The 26,542-nt window shown below is 34.9% G+C and overlaps 2 protein-coding genes across 2 annotated transcripts in view; both read right to left on the reverse strand.

The window, feature by feature from the left end:
* Positions 1–534: 534 nt before the first annotated feature.
* Positions 535–2,083, reverse strand: Dnaaf3 (Dynein axonemal assembly factor 3). The gene has a single exon (XM_090105906.1). It carries the CDS (start codon positions 1,912–1,914, stop codon positions 535–537), a length of 1,380 nt encoding a protein of 459 aa, XP_089962032.1. The 5' UTR covers positions 1,915–2,083.
* A 2,354-nt stretch (positions 2,084–4,437) lies between these two features.
* Positions 4,438–26,542, reverse strand: part of LOC149905552 (uncharacterized) — a 38,998-nt gene continuing 16,893 nt past the window's right edge. The window contains exons 2-11 of the mRNA XM_090105479.1: positions 18,595–18,701; positions 12,752–13,537; positions 12,452–12,624; positions 11,502–12,136; positions 11,028–11,209; positions 8,688–8,954; positions 8,218–8,319; positions 7,779–8,013; positions 7,097–7,299; positions 4,438–5,751 (exon numbers count right to left, since the gene is read on the reverse strand). Coding sequence (XP_089961605.1) covers positions 4,597–5,751; positions 7,097–7,299; positions 7,779–8,013; positions 8,218–8,319; positions 8,688–8,954; positions 11,028–11,209; positions 11,502–12,136; positions 12,452–12,624; positions 12,752–13,537 — 3,738 coding nt within the window. The 5' untranslated portion in view covers positions 18,595–18,701 and the 3' untranslated portion in view covers positions 4,438–4,596. The remainder of the gene's footprint in view (positions 5,752–7,096; positions 7,300–7,778; positions 8,014–8,217; positions 8,320–8,687; positions 8,955–11,027; positions 11,210–11,501; positions 12,137–12,451; positions 12,625–12,751; positions 13,538–18,594; positions 18,702–26,542) is intronic.

Here is a 26,542-nt window from a genome sequence, read left to right on the forward strand (position 1 = left end):
TAAAAATACGAATTTTAAACGAAAAACGTTGAAACGTTATAATTTTCCGTTTTATTTTGTCCTTGTAAATATATTTGCTATATTATTTACTAAATGAATGTAACATATTATTAACAACCAAAATAGATGAATACAAATTTTTTTGATTGTATTATTTATCCCTATCCAAAATATTGTGATGTGTTCGAGAACTGCAAAAGTGTTTCACCCACACCCTTTTTTACACGTATTAAACGTATCTTCTATGTGAGTAGAGTATCAAAAAATTAACACGTGCAGTAATTTAGAATATACAATTTTAGAATATTTTTTAAGACGATTTCATAGAAGGGCTTATGTATGATTTCATAGAAGGGCTTGTGTATGTGAAACAACCAAAATATTCTGGGTTCGACCCCCGGTGACTAAAAATGATCAATTTACTGCATTACTTATAAACTGCTCTTTATATAACTCATTTAATTTATTGCATTAGGATATAAAATAAAACACCAATGTATTTATAATCATTACATTATATTCAATAATAATAATTCACATAGATATATCGGTACTCTCACTCTTTCTCCTTATAAGAAATTTCGCAAAATCATCCTTTTCTGGACTGAACGCAGAAATTTTATCACACTGCGCAGTCGTAGCTGCCTGCTGTATAATCTCACCATATGATTTCACATCTTCTCTCTTAAATTCAACCATATACTTCCGAGTTTCCATTAAAACAATAGCATCATCACGGGCCATCGACCAAACACTTGGCTTCAATCGCGACAGCATATTATGACCCACAAAAACACCATGGAAAAGTCCTTGAAAATGTGGCTTATGAGGATAATGTTCCAATGCAGACAAAGACAGAAAATGCACTTTTCCATAATCCACTTCGATATACGTCTCTCTATCTTCGTGCAAAATCAACGGAGCTTCAGGGACGATATCAGAAATCTTCGCATCCAGCTGGCTCAATGTCACCATTCCTAAGTTCTGAGTATCCAAACTATACTTGTTAACATCGAATGGCTGACGATTCTCCAATTCATAAAGCAAACGCATGACATTCCGCTCCGAAATGTCTGTAGCCCGCTTATAGTTAACGCCATGACTAGACTTCAACATGTCTTTATCTTCGCAGTCCAATCCATATGCGATATATGGCGATGTCACCAAATCACCAAGATATCCACGGTGCAAATATCGATCTCCACATTTGTAAACTCCAGCAGAGAAGCTAACATTTGGGCGACAAACCTCTGTCTCCAACCATGTAAAAGCAACACCGTGCTCTCTAAAATGTTTATATTCTTGGAAACAAATCTGACTAGCCACTTCTTTCATACGCATGTGATAATCCCAGTCAAATACTCCAGCCCTGTTATCGTATCTGACTCCAAGACTGTGACGGATGCGATGTTCCCACAGCTCACAGGCATTAAATTGATTCGTGTTGCCTGTCGTCCAAAAATTGAAGAGATTTTCTATGTAATCCCGTTCTCTATATTTTGTCTGATCCACCGAGACGCACGGTAAGAGACAGCTCATGTATTCTGGGTTGGTAATCATAGCTACGAGTTGACGAGCTTTTGCATTTAAATACCGTGAAGTTGACGGTCGAAGTAGGAGGTTTCCATACACTTCCAGAAATCGCCTTGTCTTTTCTAGTAAACCACACCGCGTGGTCCTCTCCAATGCTAAGGATAGCAATAGTACTTGACGAGCGATGAGTTCAGGACAGCCGTCGACCACAAATAAATTCATGTATCGCCGTTTGTGGCGATAAGCTTGAGCCAAGGTTTTGATGAGATGTCTTGCATCGCAGCCTCCGATGACAAGAAAGTTGAGTTCATAGGCATTTTCATCGCCATATCTTATGTATTCCTCTTGCAGATCTAAGGCAGGGCTTATTCCCCAGAACATTTTACGTGTGTTCCCTTAGCCTCGGAGCGGATAAGTGCCTGGATATAATGTGGCAGCCAAGTAAACAATGTGGTAGTGAAGCGTGCTTGTCAATAGGGCGTTGCTTAGCAACGATCTATTTTTGTGATGAAGGTTTTATAATATTTGCTAGAATAAACGAGATGCGAAGTTATCGATTTGAGCCACATAGTGTGATATAAAATGGGAAAGCTATGTATAATAGAAATGAATTATTATTGTTCTTCAGTGATAAATCAGATATAAATAATACACGTAAACAGATAAAGTAACTGTGGCAACAGTTTTTTGTTTAATAATATTATAAATGCGAAAGAAACTGTCTATCTGTCTTCTTCATCCCTAAGCCACTAACCGATTTGAGTTAGATTTTGTGGAGATTTTGATCAGACTCGAGAAAAAGCATAGGATAGATATTTTTATCTCTGAAACCCTACAGGAACGGGAACTATGCCTTTGCCGACCATGAAGCGCGGACGGAAAGCTAGTTTTTAATTAAAGCTTAAAAACAATTAGAACTTTATTGCAACTTCCTTGACGTCCCAACGTGGAACACAATTGGTCTACATGCTCCAGACTTATCTTTGTGGACATCCTGGTCCGATTAGCTGCTTCTGTTTGAGAAACGAGCACAATTCTCTTTACTATTTAATTCTATATGCAACCGTTCCGTTATTTATCTTTTAAATTGCTTTCATCATTGTGTATTGTATTGAATTCTGAATAATTAAATTATAATGAAATAAATAAAGTATGAACTGAATTGTTGTTTTATTAAGGCCCTTATAGTCATCCATACTAATATTATAAATGCGAAAGTAACTGTCTGTCTGTTACTCAATCACGCCTTAATTACTGAACCAATTTGCATGAAATTTGGTATAGAGCTACTTTTTTCCCCGGGACATAGGTTCTATCCCGGAAATCCTACGGGAACGGGAACTATGCGGGTTTTTCTTTGACTGCGCGGGCGAAGCAGCAGGTGGAAAGTTAGTAAAAAAATGAGGATAAAAATATTTACATAGAGCCACAATTTTCTGCTACTTATGAAGTAAAATATCACGATCTATAGAAAAAAATGATGATTCAATTAGGTAATTAATTTTCATTGACATGTTTTGAAAGTTAAACTTTCAGATATAGGTAGGTAAATAATAAAATGCATTCTTACTTGTTTATTCAGAATTTATTTATTTTTTCATAACAATAGTTAAAATAAATATTTTACAATAAGTTATACTTCTCAATTGTCTCATTCCTCATTTAATTACATTGAATTAAATGTGTTGTTGTTACAAAATTTTTAAATAAATTATACAATTTACATTATACTCATAATAAATTTTAATCATTAATCATTTGTCACTTTTCTGGAATTGAGTTAAATTGTTCTGTATATTGTATTTAGTTCTTTTAAATATTTTGAAACTCTGTGTCTATAAAAAGCTTTATATTTTGAAGCTGATCTTTCGAGATCTTGACTAATAAAAAAAGGTATTGCGAATTAAGATCACAAGCATATAATATCGTCATAATTTTTCTTAATGAATAGTTTACCTAAACTTTTATAGTCTTACAACCAATAAAGGATTCGACTTATTTTATCGAATTGTTTTAATATAAATTTATAATAATTTAAAGCCTCTAAAAATAAATAAACACATTTACATGTGGGAATTACGCTTTGTAAATACATACATAATATTATATAAAAATGAAATCAGTTTTCCTTGGTCACGGCATCACGCGTGAACAGGTGGACCGATTTCGATAATTCTTTTTTTATTATATTCCTTGAAGTACGAGAATGGTTCTTATGTAGAGAAAACGTAAATATGTACCACGGGCGAAGCCGGGGCGGACTGCTAGTATCTTTATTCTTATAAAACATAATATTGATTACAAAATAACTTGCTATAAGCGCCATCTGTGATTTTAATGATACACTTCTTTGATGATAAGAAAATTTTTCTCTTCTAATTTACGCTTTGAACATCCAACATACACTACGCATGAAAAAATACTGTTCTTTAGGTGTAGTCTTCTTTCTCTTTGTTTAAAGCCCCAACCAATAGAGGGTCTTCGCCAAAGACTTGTTAACAGATCTAAATATTTTTCGAGTCATAAATACTGAGCTGTGAATGAGCTAGGTTATTGTGCATTAAACTTTAAATTTTCAACAGTGTCTATCGTATTTGATACAGTGCAAGTCCTTTTATAAGGTACTTTAACATTGACAATATGATGCACATAATTTACACAAGCCAATTTTTTGTTTTATAATATACATATCCGGTAAAAATTCAGCTTACTTTCATACGTATCACGATTACATTATAAATATTATCTAAATCTAAATAATAATAACACTAAAATAGGAATAGACAATAATGTATTCACTTAAAGCTATAAAATAAATACAATAATTTATACACCATACTAGGCCATGAACACTACAATCTAAGTCCTAATGGGTTGAACAGTAAATGCCGGTTATTCTAGAGGTATACCCTAAAGACTTCAGACCCGATGACATCGAGCACTATAGTAAAAAAGACTAGATAGAGACCTAACTAAACCAAGCAGGCAAGAATAATACTATATTTGGAAGGAATCATAGCTGCTCAGGTACCAGCCCTTTTTGGGCGGTATTTGAGACCTTCGTCAAGAGAACCTTGAGTCATCAGGCGTAGACAAAGATTTGGGCTTAGACACTTTAGTCTCCACAGTGCTCGTGTTGGGTCTCCAAGCCGTGCTCCGGTTGGAGTACGTCGATGACGTCACAGGCACTTTCCTCGTCTGCTTTATCTTTAGCTTATTCAACCACAAATCACGAGTCTTCTTATTCCCTACCACGAAAAACAGGAATAGAATGAACCCTTGATACGATGCGGTCAGCGTGAACAGATACGCTGCGACTAAATTGGCAGCGAAAAGCCCGAAAATCCAGGGCAACCCGAATAGAAATACTAACAAACAACTGACGGACGCACAACGCAACGCTTCATTGGAATCGCCGTGCCTCTGGATCCTTCTAGACGCAAACACGGAACGGACTATTAAGAAAAATAGCGTCCAGTTCACTAGAATCACAAGACCGATCGGGGCGAAGACGGAAACCCACAGACCGATGCCAGAAGGATAGCAGAAGGAGCCACTAGGAGTCTTCTCTTCGAAGCGCCCCGCGTAAGAGTTCGGGGCGACTGAAAGAAGAATACCAACTATGGCAAGCGGAATACCCCAAGAAAAGGCAGAAGCTCGTAGAAGCTTATGTGAAGCATCTCTTGTAAACACTAGAACCAAGCGACGGTAAGATAAAACAGCTGCGACCAGCATCCAACAGAACGATGCTAGAACAGAATAATGCAAGACGATTCCAATGAGCATACAAGGCACGTTATAAACCGCAAAATGAGCGAAAACAACAATGAGGAATGTTAAGGCTACAAGAAAAATAGCAATACAGAGTTGGAGCCAGATTTTGTTGCTGAAATCTCTTCTCCAAGACCTGAACAAGATGGCCGTGACTCCAACTAAAGCTAAACCAAATAACGACAAACAACAGCCAACTACAGTTAAAATTTCCAATACATTTTCATGATGTTCAGGGAAAACTGCTCTAGGGACGAGAATTTCTGCGAAATGTGTTAAATGCGTGCATCTACAAGTGTCTAACTGTCCGGTTTTGGATCGGATGAAGGTACAACCCTCTTGGGACCAGAAGCCGGTCCCATCGTCGAGGAACTGCCAGTAGCCGCAGGTTCGACTCTGGTTTCGAGTTATGTTCGCTGATAGCGGACTAAGGTGGATGTCGATTACCTGCAAAATAAATTTGAAAATAAATTAATCATTTCCATGTAAACATTGTTTTATTTTTTATCAAAAAACTAGAAATTTTAATTTTCATTCTCATCCTCATTCTCACTCTCCCTCTTACTCTCACTCTCCCTCTCACTCTCACTATCCCTCTCACTCTCCATCTCCCTCTCACATTCCCTCTCCCTTTCACTCTCACTCTCACTCTCCCTCTCCCTCTCACTATCCCTCTCCATCTCCCTCTCACACTCCCTCTCACTCTCACTCTCACTCTCACTCTCACTCTCACTCTCACTCTCCCTCTCACTCTCCCTCTCCCTCTCACTCTCCCTCTCCCTCTCCCTCTCACTCTGCCTCTCACTCTCACTCTCCCTCTCACTCTCCCTCTCACTCTCCCTCTCACTCTCCCTCTCACTCTCCCTCTCACTCTCCCTCTCACACTCCCTCTCACTCTCACTCTCCCTCTCACTCTCACTCTCACTCTCACTCTCACTCTCACTCTCACTCTCCCTCTCCCTCTCCCTCTCACTATCCCTCTCCCTCTCAAACTCCCTCTCACTCTCCCTCTCCCACTCACTCTCCCTCTCACTCTCACTCTCCCTCTCACTCTCCCTCTCCCTCTCACTCTCCCTCTCGATCTCCCTCGCACTCTCCCTAACTACCACTCTCCCTCTCCCTCCCACTCTCCCTCTCCCTCACCCTCTCACACTCCCTCTCCATCTCCCTCTCACACTCCCTCTCCATCTCCCTCTCACTATCCCTCTCACTCTCCCTCTCCCTCTCACACTCCCTCTCACTCTCACTCTCCCTCTCACTCTCCCTCTCACTCTCCCTCTCACTCTCCCTCTCACTCTCCCTCTCACTCTCCCTCTCACTCTCCCTCTCGCTCTCCCTCGCACTCTCCCTCACTATCACTCTCCCTCTCCATCTCCCTCTCACTATCCCTCTCACTCTCCCTCTCACACTCCCTCTCACTCTCACTCCCCCTCTCACTCTCCCTCTCACTCTCCCTCTCACTCTCCCTCTCACTCTCCCTCTCACTCTCATTCTCACTCTCCCTTTTATCATTTGTACCTGTTTGTGTATGTTTTTTTTTGTAACTTGGCATAGTAAAATGGCATAATTGACTGATCATATTTTTGATAGATGTCACTCACAGGAGGTGGCCACTACAGGCCGAAAACATCGACTCGTGCTAAATGAAAGACCCTTTATTTCTATTTGAAATTTACTTTACCGATCTGCTGTTTCAGAACAATAAAATTCTACACAATATTTCTTCAAAAATTCTAAATATTCCACCAATAACACATTATTATTAGGGTATTGTACAAAACAATTTACTTACCTCCCCATTTTCAAACGTGGTCAAATTCTCGACTTTAATGCTCAGTACCCTGCTATTAACATGGTGCATGTTAGCATCCTGGAAGGCTCTGTCGTTCCTGAACACCACGAAACTGACCCGTCTCATGGTATCAGATATGGAACCTGGGAGTACTACCACCGCTTCGCTTTCGTCTGATTGGAGAGATGTGGTGTTGGGAGCCGCTGGAATTTGAGTTGATAAGTGTTTAGCGACAACTATCAAAAAAAATTTATTATGCTCACCTACTATAAAAATTCACGTCTACAGAAATATGGAGAACACATGCGTATTTATCATATTTATGAACCCAGAAAAAATTAATGAACCAATCAAGACAGGAAGGATTTTAATAAGAAAAACCCAAGAAAAATCAATATGTAATCAGCTTGTAATCAGAGTTCTGTGCTTTTTTGAAAGGTTCTTACAGCTAATTAGGACATTTTAAGTTTGAATGAATTCAATTTTTATGAGTTAGGGGTTATTTTATTGACAGATAGTCATCCATATTCATCTTATTAATTATTGCTGCTGGAGATAGTCAATTAGTAATTTTTCTTTCTATTGCTTTTTAAACCTAGCTATGCCTTAAATAACTATAATTACCTACTTCTTACATTTCTAACTAAACTAGTTTACACAAATCTAAGTGAAGTCTGCATACCATTAAAAACTTCAAAGGCACTTTCACTGAAACTGTCATCCTGTCTTGTAGCTATTCTAATACCCCTGACAGGATTGTCTGGTTCAGCATTAGCCATTACTAGAGCAATATTACTTCTAACTGCGGACACTACTTTAGACCCATTTAATTGTATACTAGAACCTAGTCGATCTAAAAGGTGTAAAAATTGGCCGGGAATTTCTAGATTATCGGAATCTTCAAGAAGATGGTCTACCTGGAATGTAGAAATAAATAAGAAATAGAGAAAGAGTAAAAACATAATAAGATAAAAAATAATCCTGAAATAAAGTAGTAATCAATACTACAACGTTAATTATTTCGCCAATTGCTTGAAATAATGTAATTTAAACATGTAGAAATCTCAATTCAATCTATTTTATTCCTATGAAAAATAATAAAAATTAGAATGTTATATTACCTGATTAAAAATATCGTCAATATCATTCACAAATATTGGAACCGACTCATTGTTGATCAAATTATCGAGATCCTGCATCACTTGCTCTAGTACTTGCTTTGGCTGAAAAAGTATTGGTATTACAAGTTATTTTTTTTTTTTTCAATTATGGCATGATTTTTTTAAAGAAATTAAAATAAATTAATAGATATTTAGTAGAAAATTATGGTATAAAAGTATGGATTAAGCATCCATACTTTTAGCAGTTTTAAAATGGAAAAGCGCTAGAAAATTAGTATTATAGTTTGATGATGATGAAGGCATTAACTTTGCCAATGATCTACCAAATAATTTACTGAGTGTATCGACAACTCAAAATAACTTTCTTAGTATTTTTTAACTTATGTTTGTAGAATTACTGGAAAGGTATTAACAACTTCACAAGCCAATTTAATGTACTTTTTTTCTTTTCCACGTAGACCTTTACTTACCGGCTTTGGAGTAGTAGTAGTAGTAGTCGTAGTAGTAGTAGTAATAGTAGTTGGTATAAAAGGTGTTCCAGTAATAATTTCTTCTGGAGTCGAAGTTACAGTTATAACTTCATCTGGCGTGGAAGTTACAGTTAAAACGTCTAATGGAGTCGAAGTTACAGTAACAACGTCTTCAGGAGGGATAGTACTTGTTATATCTGATGTGGGTGTGCTTACGTCAGAATTGTCTTCATTCGATTCTGATGATGAGGAATTAGGTTCTGGACCCTAGAATTAGTGGAATTGGTTGGCTACTTGATCTACGAGTTCTGTTTTTTTTAATGTCTATTGTGAATTGACTTTAAATCCGTATTAAACATTTTAAATGCAGATGGAAAATCGATAAAAATTATAATTACTCATATTGTTGAAAACAATATATCAACAAACACTTATTGAACTAAATATATACAGGGTGTAATCGTTAAGTGTGCACAGGCGATTATTCAGTAACTATTACAGATATCAAAAAACTTTAAACTGATATCGAAAGTACTTAACCTAATGAGTAAAATGGCCATAATAAATTTTTAAAAATAATACGAGAAATATCTAAAAAATTAACTTTAAGCCCTCCCATACATTTAGTATGAGATATGAATATCCCATGTACATGGGTTGATCCAAAAGTAATGATAATCAATATTAAACAAGGTCATTACAGTTAAAATAATTATGTATTTCTCTAGATAGTCTTCTAACTAGATAATACTTCGATATTTTTTTTTCCTTAACTTAGAAAAAAAAAACTTTGACTTCATCTACAAAAACCCATCAAAATCGGCCATCACTTCGCTGTCGTCTTAAAATTTCTTATATCGACGGTGTTTCTTGTGCCGAGGTAAGAGATAGAATTAACTAGGAGCTAGATCTTACAAACAGGGTGGGTGTTCAAGCATTTTCAATGCCGATTTTTGATTGTCAGCCATCGCAACTGACGCTTTGTGATCTGGTGCGTTGTCTTGGTGAACCAACATTCAAGACCGAAGTTTGCCATGTCTCTTTTTCTTACTAACCTACCCGCAATCTTTTAATTTGGTCTGTGTAGTAAGAGCCCTGTGTAGTAGTGGCTACCTTCTTAAAATATTCCACATTTCTTCAGCGTCCCAAAAAACTACGGCTTTAATCTATCCCACTAATTTTCACTTTGAAAATCTTCACCGTCACTTTGGAAGCTCGCATCCAGGCCATTGATTGTTTCTTGGTTTCAGCATAAACATGGTGAACCCAGGTAACGCCCATGGTCACAAATCGTGACAAAAAATTATCCTGATCTCATTAAAAATTTAGAAATTCACCCTCTAAATGTCGAGTCGTTGTTTCTTCTTTTCGTCGGGAAACATTCTGGCTCGCACTGTTCACATTAAAATTAATGTTAATATGTACTTGGAAACGTGGCCTGTAGATATAATTTTTTTGTGATAACTTAGTGATTACATGAGCAAGCATAAAACATTTATTTTATATTTTTATGTGCACAGGAATATCATTACTTTTGGATCAACCTATACATTTAATATGAAAGATTTTAGCTTTTTTTTTGTTTTTTTGGTTTTCTGCTTTAATTACTTCGTAAATTTGGAGGGAAGTTCATTTAGAAACTGTAAATAGACCTCCTCATTGTATTGCACAATAAGGACGTCACTTCGAAAATCTACTATGAATACAAAATGTATGGGAAATAAATTGTATGGGAGCGTTTAATGTAACATTTTTGGTTATTTCTCGTTTTATTTTTAAAAATTTATTATAGCCATTTTACTCATTAGGTTAAGTACTTTCGATATCAGTTTAAAGTTTTTTGATATCTGCAATAGTTATGGAATAATCGCTTGTGCACACTTAACGATTACACCCTGTATACGTGACTGCGAACGTCTCGCAGTCAAGTAGCCAGTATGGATGTTATTGAAGATGATGTTATGGTGAAAAGTTAAATAGATTCCTTAACATACCAAGAAAATGCAATTATTATTTGATGCAAGGGAGTCAATTGTTATTTCAGTTAAATATAAGAGCTATACCTTACTGACGAATTTAAAATTTAAACTTATGCATATATCAGGTAGATATTTTTATAAAAAAAAGGTTTACAGTCGAGTATAATAATAAGGGAGATTAAAAAAATATAGTCTATAACTCTATAGCACTATATCTACCTATCAACTATCAACAGACGAAGAATTTTCATAATCGATTAAGTAGTTCCCGAAATTACTATGATTTATATGTTCTAAAGCTTATAATAGTGTCAAAATCCTGCAAAATATAAAATTTTCTACCAGACTAATAAGAACCTACCTTAGTAGGTTTCGGAGTGGGCAAAGAATGGCGCAGTTCAGTACTAAACTGTACTTCAGTGTCCACTTCTATAGACGCTCTAGTTGTACAATTATCCGTAGCACTAGTGACCCATTGGACCCCCTCGTTGAAGTCCCCTATACAGGTGTGGGTTCGACACCCAGCTGAGGTCACTGATTCGCCTGTAATGACATAAATTATGTGCTTCTAAATAAATTATTGAAATGCTTATGAAATATTCGTCTAATTTTTCGACTGATATGATTTTATGAGGTAATTTTTTTAACCATTAAATTGGCCCATAAAGTGCCAAACAATTGTAGTTTAAATGAAGAAGGAAAAAAACACGTCATACATAATGTGAGAATATTCAATTTTTTATATTATTGATAACTAGCAAGCCAGCAACTATGTACACACATTAGTTGAAAATTAATATAACAATTGCATATTTTACATAATCAGTTCACTCACCCAATGCCACAGTAGGAACGGAATCGAATCCTTTACAATAATAAACTGGCTTCATAAACACAATTTCAATGCCATCCCAAAAGCCAGGAGTCACAGGCTTATATTCCGGACTTATTTCCACATGAAGTAACACAGTTTGAGCATCTAAATATAACCTCTTTACATTTAACTTCTGAACCACAATTTTCTCCTTTAAGTCCAAACCAGGATTAGATTCCTTGAAACTCTTCAGCACCTCTTCAGTCTTATTCATATTTAATTCCCCGAAAACACTTTCATACTTCGTTCTCAAATAAATATATTCCTTGAGTTTAACTTCCCAGATTCGAGTCAGTTTTTCCACTATATCCAGTTTGATTTTTCTATAATGTCGTAAGAGTACTGCGTATACATTGTCTAGGGATTCTTTTTCTCTTATAAATAGTTTTTTATTTGATTCAGCTACGTGGTAATTTCTAACATCAACGTGAGTACACCAGTAATAGCCATCTCTTTCTGGTTTGATAACAAATGTATTTGTATCTTCTTTTTTACGCTTTCCAACTTTCGTTGGATATCGTTGTACAGAATCTGTATAGCAATATACTCTTTCGCTGGTGATTGAATTATTTACCGTCAGGGTGACCTTATTGTCTCTGAAATTGCACGCTTATTTATTTTTGAGATTGATTGAAGTGAGATAATGACGTCAATGAGTAAGGAATTTATTTGATACGTGTGAAATTTAGTAATTAAAATCTTATAATTAGAAACTTACGCTAATAGAACGCTAAAAATATAACAATATAATTATATAATAATAATTCTCAATTACTTATATGTATTACGTATATACAGACCAGATCTGTATATAAATGGTTGTTCGTTAATAATAATTTTCAGCGATTAATCAAACAATAAAATAATGTAAAAAAATAAAACATTTGTAGATAAAGTAATTAAATACTTACAAATCAATATCCAGTACCATGCTAAGATTCTTAACAGGAACATTGCGTTCACAAATCACATCGAAGAAAATATAAGAGCTATTGACGAGGTACCAGAGATCATCACGTAAAGCTCCAAACAGAGTATCCGAATTGTTACTATTATCCTCAAAATTCCACTCGGAACTTGGTATCTGAAATTAACAAATGAACAATAGATAAATAAACGATAATATCAACGATTCCAATAACTTTATTTTCGATTATCAATATCCAATGAAAACAGTCATAAACTGAAAAAATATTTAAAATTGAATTTACCTCTGAATGATCATTAACCGTGTCATATTTTAACGAACTCAGATCAGAACTCATTATAATTCCTAAGGGAAATGTATTATTAAAACCTAATTCGTGAAACATTGGGTTATTGGAGTATCTCCAACCACGATTTAGGAGAGATCCTCCTCTTTTCCCACACAAATCTTGAGCTTGCTTCCAAGTAGCTCTTACTGTCCCCCCACCGACACCAGTCAAAACTGTGAGACAAGTAGATTCTGGACTATAAAACCTTACAGCATCTCTTAAACCGACACATCCAGTGTCAGAAACTTCATCTTCATCTGGATATGGCTTGAGAAAGCAGTACCTGTAATACCTATCTGTACATTTCACAGCTGTGAAATTACTTATTGGATTAATAGCGACACATAATTCTTCACCAGTGTCTATCGTTGGATCTATATTCACTTCGAATGATGAATCCAACTCACTTCCCATGCTTTTAGTGTAGGACCAGTCAACAAATGTACCACCAGGGTATAACGATTTGAACTCTGTCCATAATACTATATTTGGTGTAGTGAAGTTCAAGTCCAAATATAGCTTGGACGTATACAAGTTTCCTACACAGTCTTTGTATTTATCTGTGAACTTCTCTGGTCCTTTGAGCCTGTAACACATGGGGTGCCCTTTCTCCGTCGTGTACGCGATGGAGAAACCTATAGGGCATGAGTACTTTTTGCTTTTCTTGCCGTAAACTGTCTTGCAGATGCATGATAAAGCGATGAGTGCCACCGTTGCTTGCAGGAGATGAATTAGATGCATCTGAAATAGATAGAATACAATTATGTTAGACATTGGTTGTAGCTGTGAGATATTTTTATAAGTTTAACCATAGCCCTTCTTATAAAGCTAAGAAGATCTAGATTCTAAATACCTACACATGTTAAAGATCTAGGTATGTATGTCTAAGTATAACAACAAATAGAAAAAACGCGATTCATGTAATAAAATATTTATCATTCGATAAACATTCTAAGAGAATCGAACGACTTACGACGACTTTTACTTTGTTAATTACAACGAAATTCTTAATTCTTATGCAATGAAACAACAGGAACATGATAATTATCTATACTAATATTATAAAGAGGAAAGGTTTGTATGTATGTAGGTAGGTCTGGACCGATTTTGATGAAATTTGGCACCGATAATCTTTAGACCCTGAGAAAGAACATAGGCTACCTTTTATTGCGAAATATGTACCACGGGCGAAGCCGTGGCGGACCGCTAGTCTATGATAAAAAAGATAAACATAATTATGAATTATCCACCTACACATTAATGGGAGTGATATGTGAAATTAACGGAAATAGATTTGCTTCTAAAATTACCTTTCGATAAAATGTTTACCTACACCTAAAAATAGAAATGTACTACTTGTAACGTTCCTGTTCAAACTTCAAATAAGTTAGGAAGGGCTAGTGTACTTTCTAAATGTAGCTTTAAAGCGTATTTTTTTTTTAAGAATAGCAATTCCATCATTTGTCGTTTCTCGAACCGCATGCTTCATTCTTACCCTGGAAATGGAGAGTATTGTGCTCGTATAAACAAAAATACGTGTCTTGTTTAATTTTTAATCATTTTCATAATCTCATGTATTGGAAATATGTCCTTATTAGAAGAGCCGACAATTTAAACTGGGCCTGTTAATTGTCTAAATAGTATCTTATCAACTAATATAACTCAGGCCCCGGAATCACAGACACAATAGAAAATCTATTGTATCGTGGACCGATCGGGCCGTTCGGGGCTCAATGGGTTAACCACTGTTTTACCATTTATTCTGATTTTAACACCAAGAATTACGAATAAAACATGTTTCCAGAAATCTCTAACAACATAATCCCATAATAAACGTATTAGTTTAGTAAACAATTATAATATCGTACACTCAACTTCAAAAGCCCTTAAACGCCCCGTATCAGCGTGCCCTAATTACGCAACGCACGTCAATCACATTATAATATCGACTTGAGTGTTTGATTGGACACATCGGATTGATTAGATACCGCGGGATGTTACCGTTGTTAGGTGGTGTATGGGCGAGAGGGTGAAACGCGGCGTTTGAATGCTACAAAAATATTAATGAAATAATAGAAAGTACTTCTTAGCAGGTTATATTTTGTACATGAGCTTTGAGCATGATATTTTTATATTTTTAGCTACGAATTGAAAAGAGAGAAGAGATATTGATTTTTGCATAAAATCGAGTATCGTATCGTTAGATACTATACGACATACGTTATCACAAAAAATTCTTAGAAATCATTAGAATGATTCAGTATCCTAGATTACTCTGCAAATATAATACTAATTTAACTTATTGATATCGTTATTTTAAACCTACTTTTCACAGCGATTCTTCTTTCTATCAAACCGGCGCCTAAAATTAAAAATACTGCACATAACTGTAACAATGACATCAACGTTTCATTCCCCGTTGTTTAGTTTCCATTGATTGAACTCTAATTTTTGTATCTTTTGATCAGACATCTTCATACGTGGGTCGATTTGACGGGGGAACATTCTTCCGATGTATTTCCTGTTTTCAGAATCGATATTCGCTATTTTTACACGCTTTATATTAGCTTCACCTGTATGTTTGTATGTTTGTAACCGACTTCTTTGGGCGCGATTTTGACCCACTTTAAACGGCCAGATTTCGTTCAAACTTTGTAGATTTATTGAGGACCGATGACAATAATTTGATAAAATAAATCAAACTCAAACTCAAACTCAAACTCAAACATTTATTTATTCAATTAGACTACTTTTAGTAGCACTTTCGAATCGTCATTACATAAGTATTTTTAACATTTACCACCGATTCGGAAAGCAGTATCTATGGAGAAGAACCGGCAAGAAACTCCATAGTTGCTCTTTTAAAATCATATTGTCAATATTACATAATCTGTAACTTAAATCTAACTACATAATATATCATAATATGCCAAAGAACTGTCCTGTGGTTCTTACGCGACAACCCTCCATGGATTTTCATCTTCCATATATTCCTTAATGCTATAATAGGCTTTCTGAACTAATATATTTTTTACATAAGTTTTAAATTTAGCACTACCAAACTCTTTAATATTATGAGGAATTCTATTGTAAAAGCGTATACCTTGACCCATAAATGAATTTTTAACTTTAGCTAATCGGAAAAATGGCATTTCAATTCTATTTCTGTTCCTTGTGCCATAACAGTGTCTATCTCCTACTCTTGTGTGTACGTCGGCATTTTTGTGTACATGCAAAATATTATTAAATATATACTGTGATGGTACAGTAAGGATACCAGTATTCTTAAAGAGATCTCTTAGTGAGTCCAGTATTCTTAAAGAGATCTCTTAGTGAGTCAAAAAAGTATTAATTTGATAAAAACTAAAAAAGCGTGTTTTTTAGTTTTTTTAAACTATTATTATTATTTAGTTTTTGATCGTTGTGAGTTCCGATAACATGGTAAGGGACTATTTAATAATGGGCCAAAGGATCATTTATTTTACCTATTTATTTACTCTTTATTGCACAAATAACACAAACTGTAAACTTACAGATAGCTTAAACTAAGTACAAGTGCCGGTCTTATCGCTTTAGAGCGATTTCTTCCAGACAGGATTACTTTTTTTTTACTTTGGAAAAACATTTTTCACTTATACCTAAATGAATGTTAAATTTCATGCTTCACGTTTATAATATGAAATTTAAACAAAATATCTTGTGTATGAGTCTTAAAAAAATACTTTATAAAAAATACATTGAAACTTGCTAAATATTGGTGTTTCTAGTATTAATTATATTTTTTAACTTCTTACATTAGGTTCCTATTTCATTGAAGTATGAACAATGTAAGATATCTGTGTATCTCAAGTGACACTTCCAAAAATTTTGCAAAGAGATAAAAATAACAAGATTATTTCGATATCGGTTAAATGTTCTTATGTTCTTGAGATGTTGTTTCACAACAAGTTTTCGTATAGTTTCATTTCATTTCACCTAGTTTACTAAGAAACGTATTTTTTATCATGATATTATAGCTGTTGATAATGAAGATCATAGAAGTTATAAGATAACTTAAGATTTGAGGGAACACAATAATTATACAACAGCTTGCCTAAAGCAATTAAAGAATCCTCATCAATTACTATTTTTAAAAATAAATTAAAGACATACTTAACTAATTTCGATAGCTAAATGCAAAATTGTTATTTTTCATATGTGTAAAAGTTCATATTCTATTGTTCTTTATAATGAGATAAATAAAGTTCTTCAAACCGAAATTAATCGTTGTGTAGTGCAACATCCTTTTTTCGATACAGATAGTGATAACAATATGGCAAAACAACATTTGCCGAGGGCTCGGAGTTGCTTAGTAGTACCTACTGTATAAAACATTCAAAACATAATACATATAGTTAAGGTTACCTGCTACAATGTATTAATACAGGTACATCTTCATACAGTAGCCGCTGACAAAGGTTAAATAATTGACATAATTAGAGTTGACCTCACTTAAGCGCTCCTTTAAGGCAATCCTTAATCAGACAGGAATTTAAATAGAAAACTGGTAATGTTCGCACGAAATATTTCATTTAATTGATACAGTACAAACAGTTACTTCTTTTTCAATCAATCTTTTTTTAGGTATTAGTCTAGATAATTTTAATCACAGACTTAAGACTTAAGATTACTTATATTATAGTCATAAAATATACCTAATAAGACATTGATTCAGTTTGGATATTTTCCGTTAATATAATTAAATTATTATATTTTATAGGCAGGTTTAGCAAAACATCGTCCACATCTTTCCTATTTACTATTTTCAGACAATTAGTAGCCAAGATAAACACAAATAAATTCTTCACTACCATGACACATCTATTTTAGATAATCCTACCATAAAAACGAACAGAAGATATCGCGAATTTTATGAAATAACATTATCTTTGGCAATAGCAATAAAATTGGTTTTTCATGTGCGTAAATCTTTCAACTGTTTTGTGTTTTGTCTATAAAAATTCCGGGTAAGTACGACTCGCCTTGAGCTGTTCGGATTCAATAAGATTTTAATTTATTATACACAATTATGATTAACGATGTCACTGTACATGGCGTTTATAAAAATAACTTCTATAAGCGAATTTATGACGTAAAAAACTTACTACAGAGTAACTTAACTTTTAAATTATCTTTATGTGTTCTAACATTATGATTAAAATTCGTGTAATAAAATTTTTTGTAAGATCTCTATAAAGTGCTTCTAACGTTGCTTAAATGCTATTAGATTAGAGTATTATATAACACTCGTGGTATCTTTTTCATATAATTTTTACCTCATTCTATAAGTTGTATACTTTCTTTATCTACTTAACGTTGTTGGAGATGGAGCATAATTAATTAATTATGCACTTTTTTACTAACTAATCAATTTCCTGAAGACCAGATATCATTAATTGATGTTGATGGAGTTTCTTGCCGATTCTTCTCCGTAGATACTGCTTTCCGAATCGGTGGTAAATGTTAAAAATATGTACTTAATGACGTTTCAAAAGTGCTTCTAGAAGAAGTCTAATTGAATAAATAAATGTTTGAGTTTGAGTTTGAGTTTGATAACGACAATAATCTTTTGCGAAAAATAACAATTATTCTAAATTGTGCAACGTTAGACTCTGGGTGTGGTACATCATGCTAACAAAATATAGAAAATGATATTCAAATCCAATTTTTAAGTTCATTTATTCAAATTGTATATAACTTTAATGATCTTATTCTCATAATTTACGCACCATACACTCCAATAAATAAAAACAACTAACCTTGCTATATCGTAGAATTCACGCTCAAATGCCTGTCAACCATCATCAAGCAACGAGCGTTTTTCTCGCATTGTTTTGTTCCAACGTTAATGTTCTCATGGCAATACCTGGAAAAAAGATGGTATTTTTTATATGATAGACATGAGTTTAAAGGTCGATTGAATTGGATTGGATTTAAGTTTCATGACTTGGTAAATTAAGAATTAAAAATGCTTGTCTTTTTATTGTAATACTAGCCGCTCCGCGCGGTTTCACCCCCGTGGCTCCTCTCCTGTTGGTCGTAGCGTGATGGTATATAGCCTATAGCCTTCCTCGATAAATGAGCTATCTAACACCGAAAGAATTTTTCAAATCGGACCAGTAGTTCCCGAGATTAGCGCGTTCAAACAAACTAACAAACAAACTCTTCAGCTTTATAATATTAGTATAGATTTATTCAGTGTGTTTTATCATGTACGGTCTTGACCTTGTACGGTACTAGCAAGTTACAATATAATAATATGTTTTAGTACTTAATAATGACCATGGAAAAATAAATAATCAACAATGGCTGTATAAATTTAAATATCCATTTAGCTAATGAACTGCTACGTTTCTGGCTCATTATCAGTTTTCGCTAAGGACACACAGCCCATCCTGAATGAATAATTGCGTGAGCCCTGCGTGACCGATGCAAATCAACGGAATAATTATCCAATTAATATCCAACCTTATTGGCTATAATTTGTGTACTTATTGTCAACCTTGAACAGATTAATGGTAAAAGGTGACTTGATGGACGCAAAAAGATAATTACATTCCGAATGTCAAGATATATATAATTAAAACACGCTTAAACTCATTGTATTGTCACCGATCCTTGAGTGTTCAAAGTTTGCGTTTAGAGTAGTCTTCAAGCGTAGAGTGAACAGGTACCTTCTAGGGAAGCGCGTTCCATCTTAGACCACATCTCAGCTTAACATCAGGCGAGATTGTGGTCAAACGCTTCCCTATTACAAATAAAAAAAAATAAAAAAAATAGTGGGTCAAAATCCAGTCTTTGATTCAGTTACATACAAACATAAAGGTGAAGTAAAAAAACGAAAGTGCTGGAAAATTTATCAATTCTGTATTTGTTAAAGGCGCATTTAACCTAATTGATTTGGCTATTAAAGTCATAGATGAGTAATAGATCCGGTTTGATCGCATGATTTGACGTTGGCTTCTCAGGAATTTTTGAGGATGGAAGGTTTTTGGTAAGAGGTAACTCATTAGAGAATAACACTCAGTTAATTTGACAAGGAACTGAATTGAACAGACATCAATATCCTTTTAACAAAGTACTTACATGAACAAAAGAAAATTCAGTTGTCCTAACCACTATGTCCCTAACATTCTCCGTACGCTGCGGCCGCGCCGCTTTAACAAACCTTTAAACAGAAACAACAATAGATACGTATAATGTATATGAGGCACCATTTTCATATCCCTTCAAAGACTTACCACAACTATTATACATGTAAATATAGCAGAAGTATCAAGTAAGCGGTATTCTATAAAAAGACGTATCAAAACACAATCCTTATCAGACACGTATTGTTATCAGTTATCACGTCCTATCAACGTAAATACTGTATTTACATCTAGAGATATTTAAATAATAAGAATATCTTTGTTTAGAATTGTGATGTCACATCCTATTGTTAGATGACAAATGGTGTTTTTGGGCCTTGAAAGTGGTCAAATTTGTTTGATCACAAAAATCTTGTAAAGAGTAGGTACGGAAGTACTGGTCACGGACGAATTCTACCTATACCCGTGGCCCGGTCGTTGATGCGGCTTGACGGAACACAGTGGGGTTTTGGTCGGTAGGAATCCGACATAACCCACGGCCCTTTCCCCGGAGGCCGTGGGTATCTATGCAAGATTTCCCCACTAAAAAAAAATGGTACGGAAGTACTATTTTCTGTTCTTTAGCTTCTTATGCCTAGTCAGACATCAATGAAAAACTCATTATTATTTATCAATAAGTTAATTACTGTTAAATCATTTCATCATATTTCTCATATACGTATATCGTGTACACCTCTTGTAATAAACATTAATATTATGTATATTAATAATTGTATTACTGATATTCTCTAATTTACAATTCATGGATACAATAAGGGATACAATAATATAACATACCTACATGTCCTTCTTTACCAACGAATTTAGAACCTCCGTCATAATTGGAAAATTGTATAATATGGCATATCTTACCATAGATACTGAAAGAGTATAAATACTTCAGGTCAGGAAAATTTTCACACATGGCACGATCTGATCCCATACTGAGCTTTCGCCTGGGTTATGGAAACCAGATGGCTGATAATCATATATAGGTATATTATTTTAAATAAATACTTAAATATAGATAATATTAGTATTTATTTAGTATAGAATCCTAAACAGAGAATTTATATTTCTATACATTTTATACTAGCTGTGCACCGCGGTTTTACCCGCATTGCTCCGCTCCTGTTGGTCTTAGCGTGATGATATATTATATAGCCCATAGCCTTCCTCGATAAATGGGCTATCTAACACCGAATAAATTTTTCAAATCGTTCCTGAAATTAGCGCGTTGTATGTTACAAACAAACTCATGGCTAATATATCTATGCTTTATAATTATAGTATAGATATTCCTATATTAGCCATTTTCCGAAATAAAAGTACGTCATTCGAATGCATCATCGCGTGATAACTATGTAGATATTTGCGATAGCTAAAGCAGTTTGCGACAAATTTACTTTGACCGCTCCTTCCTTTCTTGCGGTACCTAACTATGCTGTATGCAATAATGTTGCACTTTATCTACAGTTGGCTATTACGTTATGAAAATGCAGCAAGTAGTTTGGTAAGGGCTAAATAAAAAGGGAATTCAGAGCTATTAGAGTTGGGAAATTCCACGTGTATTTTGATGTATTTTTTTTTTTTCATATATATTCAGGCTCTGGCTGCGCAAACGTGAAAAATTAAAGCTAATATTATTATTATAACTATTGAGTAATTTGTACTAATAATAAAACATTAGCTCCTGTAAGAGGTTCCAGATTATAATATTGAATCTCCAAATGACATTTATCAATTTGATTACACATAATCTCTTATATTTATCTTATATATAAAATTCTCGTGTCACAATGTTAGTCTGCATACTCCTCCGAAACGGGTGGACCGATTCTCATGAAATTTTCTGTGCATATCGGGTAAGTCTGAGAATCGGCCAACATCTATTTTTCATATGTACCACGGGCGAAGCCGGGGCGGACCGCTAGTAGTGTATAAAATACAAAGCAATAAATGATCCACTTCTTCATAATATTATATCATTTACTAATAGTAATAAATAAGTCAACATAGACAAATTACAAAGGGAGTCACGCTAATTATATCCCATTGTTTTTACATTATTTGTACAGATGGTACCTAGTTAAAATGTAAAATATGTAAATATAAATTTTTAAACTAGCTACCTAGGTACCTTGTACTCAAATTTTAAAAATTATTTATTGTGAGTCACAGGTAATATGGGTTATAACAATAAGGTCAATAAGGTTAATAAGGTCATAAAGAAGTTTCACTTCTTACGTGTGTACACTATAGTACACGCACACATTTTTTTAACCAAATATTTAATTGATTACATTGTACTATAGTTATAGAGCCATAAAGAATGAAATAAATAAATTTTCCTTTCATACCTAAAAAGTTAAGTTACCAATAATAATTACTAATTAATGATATAACTAAACTCAAACTCAAACTCAAACATTTATTTATTCAATAAGACTTCTTGGAGAAGCACTTTTGAAACGTCAATACATATTTTTTACATTTACCACCGATTCAGAAAGCAGTATCTATGGAGAAGAACCGGCAAGAAACTCCATAGTTGCTCTTTTAAATCATATCAGTATTACAATTTACAATTTAATTTTACAAAATATGTAACTTTATATTATCATAATATGCCAGAGAACTGTCCTGTGGTTTTTACGCGATAACCCTCCATGGGTTTTTATCTTACTAATTACCGAAAGGACATTATCGAAGCCTTAATAAAACAAAACGTATTAAAGAACAAATTTAATACGAATAATATATTCCGCTTCCGTAGCCAATTATCAGTGTATCAGAGAAATAATTTCAAGCGGGAAATTCGAGATTAAAGGAAACCTCAAAAGTTAATTAAAGGTTACCTTCAAGCTAACTGCGAGTTTTCCCCAAAATCGTATGTTTCGTAATACATTTCAAGGTAGGATGAATGGGCGCTCCCTAATCTGGGTGCAGTGTCACTAAATATACCATTTTATGTGTTACCAGTTAGGTTCTGGAACTCGGTAAGCGTGTACGTTCAAGACATTTTTATTTGGAAAGGTCACGCTCTACAGCTATTAAGGGTTATTATAAAAACATTATTTTGTATATACCTAATTGCAATTGTTGACGGTTGTGTATCAACGCAAAAAATTCTAGATATAGATTATTTTTATCAAGAATACTTTTGGTACTTTTGGTTTTGGTTGGAATTTTTTTTCAAGGTATAAGATGAGTTTGACGATCAATTTCCTAAAAACCCAGAGTAGATTTCTGACGCTCTCTATCGGGGAAATAAAACAAATATTTTTTTCAAATTAACATAACTAGCAAAAAAATTGCCACCTTTTATTATTACCATAATTTAAATAATTACAATAATATAGAAACAAAAAAAAAACACTTAACATATTGTTACAATGGAAGTAGGTGAAATTTTAGGCAAGAGTTACCTACATGTACATTGTACATACTGTATGATGCGTAAAAACGGTGTTTATTACCCAAGGAACCTTTTATCGACGATCAACACAGACATAAGGCAATTTGTCGTATATTGAATATTGATTGAGACCTTTGTTGTTTGAGAAAGAATGCTCACTGAAGGCAAATTGAGGCAAGGTTGAGTTAAATGTCATATTACTACATACATTCGTCTAGAAAGTATTTTGGGTCATTCATATATTTTGAAAATCTGGAGAAGAGGCTTAACAGACTTCAGACAGAGTCTTGTTCTTCATCTATACTATAAATTCTTAGGTATAATATCATCAAAGATTTTCATTCATATATTTTGTAAGTCTGGAGAAGACTTAGCAGACTTCAGTCTTGTTTATAATCATCTATACTATTGATTCTATAGGTATATATTATCATCATAGATTTATCCAACGCACCACATATCTATACTAATATTATAAAGCTGAAGAGTTTGTTTGTTTGTTTGAACGCGCTAATCTCGGTAACTACTGGTCCGATTTGAAAAATTCTTTCGGTGTTAGATAGCCCATTTATCGAGGAAGGTTATAGGCTATATTTCATCACGCTACGGCCAACAGGATTGGAGCCACAGGGGTGAAACCGCGCGAAGCAGCTAGTGATATAACGTAATGGCACCGAATTCCGACCACTGATTGATACGGCTAAATGAATCCTTTAAAAGATAAATTAAATACTCTAGAGGTCATAAGAAAAAATGATATTATGAAAGATTACGAACTTATATTGCACGCCTCATAAGCGAAGCGTTGAGGTGGGTACTACTGTCACTTCGCGCAAAACATCTGATTTTTCAAACTTAAAATGTCTTTATGTATCATACATTGCACTTGTAAGATAATACATACACACACATATTAAGAAAAAACACTATTTTTAACACAATTTTTAACGTTCATGATATTTTTGATGTCATTTTTGTTATTTAAACTAGTTAAAAAACAGTTTAAAAAAGTTCTGTCTTGGACGTCCGTGTGTCTGTATGTGCGGATCCTTTTTCTTGTTAACACGATAGCGACCGAAATACTTTACTAATCGAGTCTTTTTTTTTCTCTTACGCTTGAGTATGCTCAGGAATAGAACCCTTTCATTTTTCAGGGTCTGATTCGATGTGGTTTAATTGTTATTAAATAAACAAAAATAATAATTAATAAATATTTATTAAAAAAAATTATGAGGCGTGCACTTTTGGATTTTCCAAATTATTTTAAAATATGCACATAATTGTATTTCATAATGGCTTTTTATTACTTAAATTTGGATTTTAACTGTCACGACTGGAAATTAACTGAAAGCACCATTTTCCGACCGACTGAGTACAAATACACGTGTTTCCGACCACTGAGTAGCTAGATTCCGACCAGCCAAATATTTTCTACTAAAATCAACTTTATGACAATAGAAATACAATGGAAATTCGTAAAAACCCGTTTCGTCTTTTCACTGCATCACGCGTGGACCGATTTCGATAATTCTTTTTTTATTATATTACTTGAAGTACGAGGATGGTTCTTATGGAGAGATATTTTAAACATGTACCACGGGCGAAGCCGGGCCGGACCGCTAGTTTTAAATAATATTTGAGCATTTATTAACTCTATGTTAGACTGTAGTAGTTCACTGGTCATCCACACTAATTTAGAATGTCCCATTGACTACTTTGCCCAATTCTAAAATCCATTTCACCAAAAGTATTATTTCAGCTAATGAGAATACTTCAGCCTCTTTTTTATCACTCATGATGATGACCTGAAATAAACGCATGCAATTTCACTCAAGCACAGCGCAAGCACCACCACACACCACAACCAGGCCCCTAGTACCCGGCAGCCCCGCTATTCCTGGCTACGGTATCGGCCATGGTAACGGCGGGGCGGGGGGTGCTAAGAATCACCGGATGCGATCCGGCTACCACTCCCGACGACCCCTGGCCCTGGTAACATACAACGCACGCACATTGAGGACGGACGAAAGGATTGTTGAGCTGGAAGAAGAATTGAGTAAATTACGATGGGATGTTATAGGGTTATCAGAAGTCCGAAGAGAGGGGGAGGACACGGTAACCCTGACGTCTGGTAATTTATTCTTCTACCGGGAGGGCGACCAAAAAGCCCAAGGTGGAATAGGGTTTATCGTTCGCAGACCCCTCATCAACAACATCATAGCCATCGAAAGTGTGTCGAGCAGGGTAGCGTACCTGATCCTCAAAATATCAGATAGATATTCTTTGAAGGTCATTCAGGTCTACGCACCGACCTCGACACACTCCGATGAAGATGTGGAGGTAATGTATGAGGACATCAGTAGAGCCATACACACCTCGAAAACACATTTCAATGTTGTGATGGGGGATTTCAACGCGAAACTGGGCAAAAGAGGCGATGATGAGTTGAGAGTGGGGCAATTTGGATTTGGGCAGCGCAACCCGAGGGGCCAGAGGCTCGCTGAGTTTCTGGAAAGAGAAGGACTCTCTATGATGAATTCTTTTTTCCAGAAATCTCCGCATAGGAAGTGGACCTGGATAAGCCCCGACGGTAAAACGAGGAATGAGATTGACTTTATCATGACAACAAAGAGACATATATTCAATGATGTTTCTGTGATCAACAGGGTGAAAACCGGCAGCGATCACCGTATGGTAAGAGGCACATTGAATATAGATGTAAAACTCGAAAGGTCTCGATTGATGAAGTCAACTCTTCGACCGTTCCGCACCCAGATTCAGAACCCCGAAAGCTTTCAACTCGAGCTCCAAAATCGCTTCGCTTGCCTAGGCGATGACATATCTGTGGACGATCTGAACAACAGGCTTATCGAAACGATTCGTACGGTAGGGTTGCATCACTGCAAGATTCCCCGTAAGAATCAATCACAAAAACTTTCCGACCATACCCTCAAGCTCCTGGCAGAGCGACGCTCTCTGCTACTGAATACTTCCGATGATGCGAAGTCATATAGGCAGCTCAATAGACGAATAACAAAGTCCTTGCGACACGATATTCGCTCCTTCAATACTAAAAATATTGAAGAAGCGATACAGCGAAACAAAGGCTCAAAAGTGTTCGCAAGAGATGGATCTATTGGGCAAAGCCGGCTGACTAAG

Source organism: Colias eurytheme, chromosome 9 (genome assembly GCF_061535395.1).
Source record: "Colias eurytheme isolate Ceu_HAF_F1 chromosome 9, ilColEury1 Martin Lab GWU primary, whole genome shotgun sequence".
Lineage (NCBI taxonomy): Eukaryota > Metazoa > Arthropoda > Insecta > Lepidoptera > Pieridae > Colias > Colias eurytheme.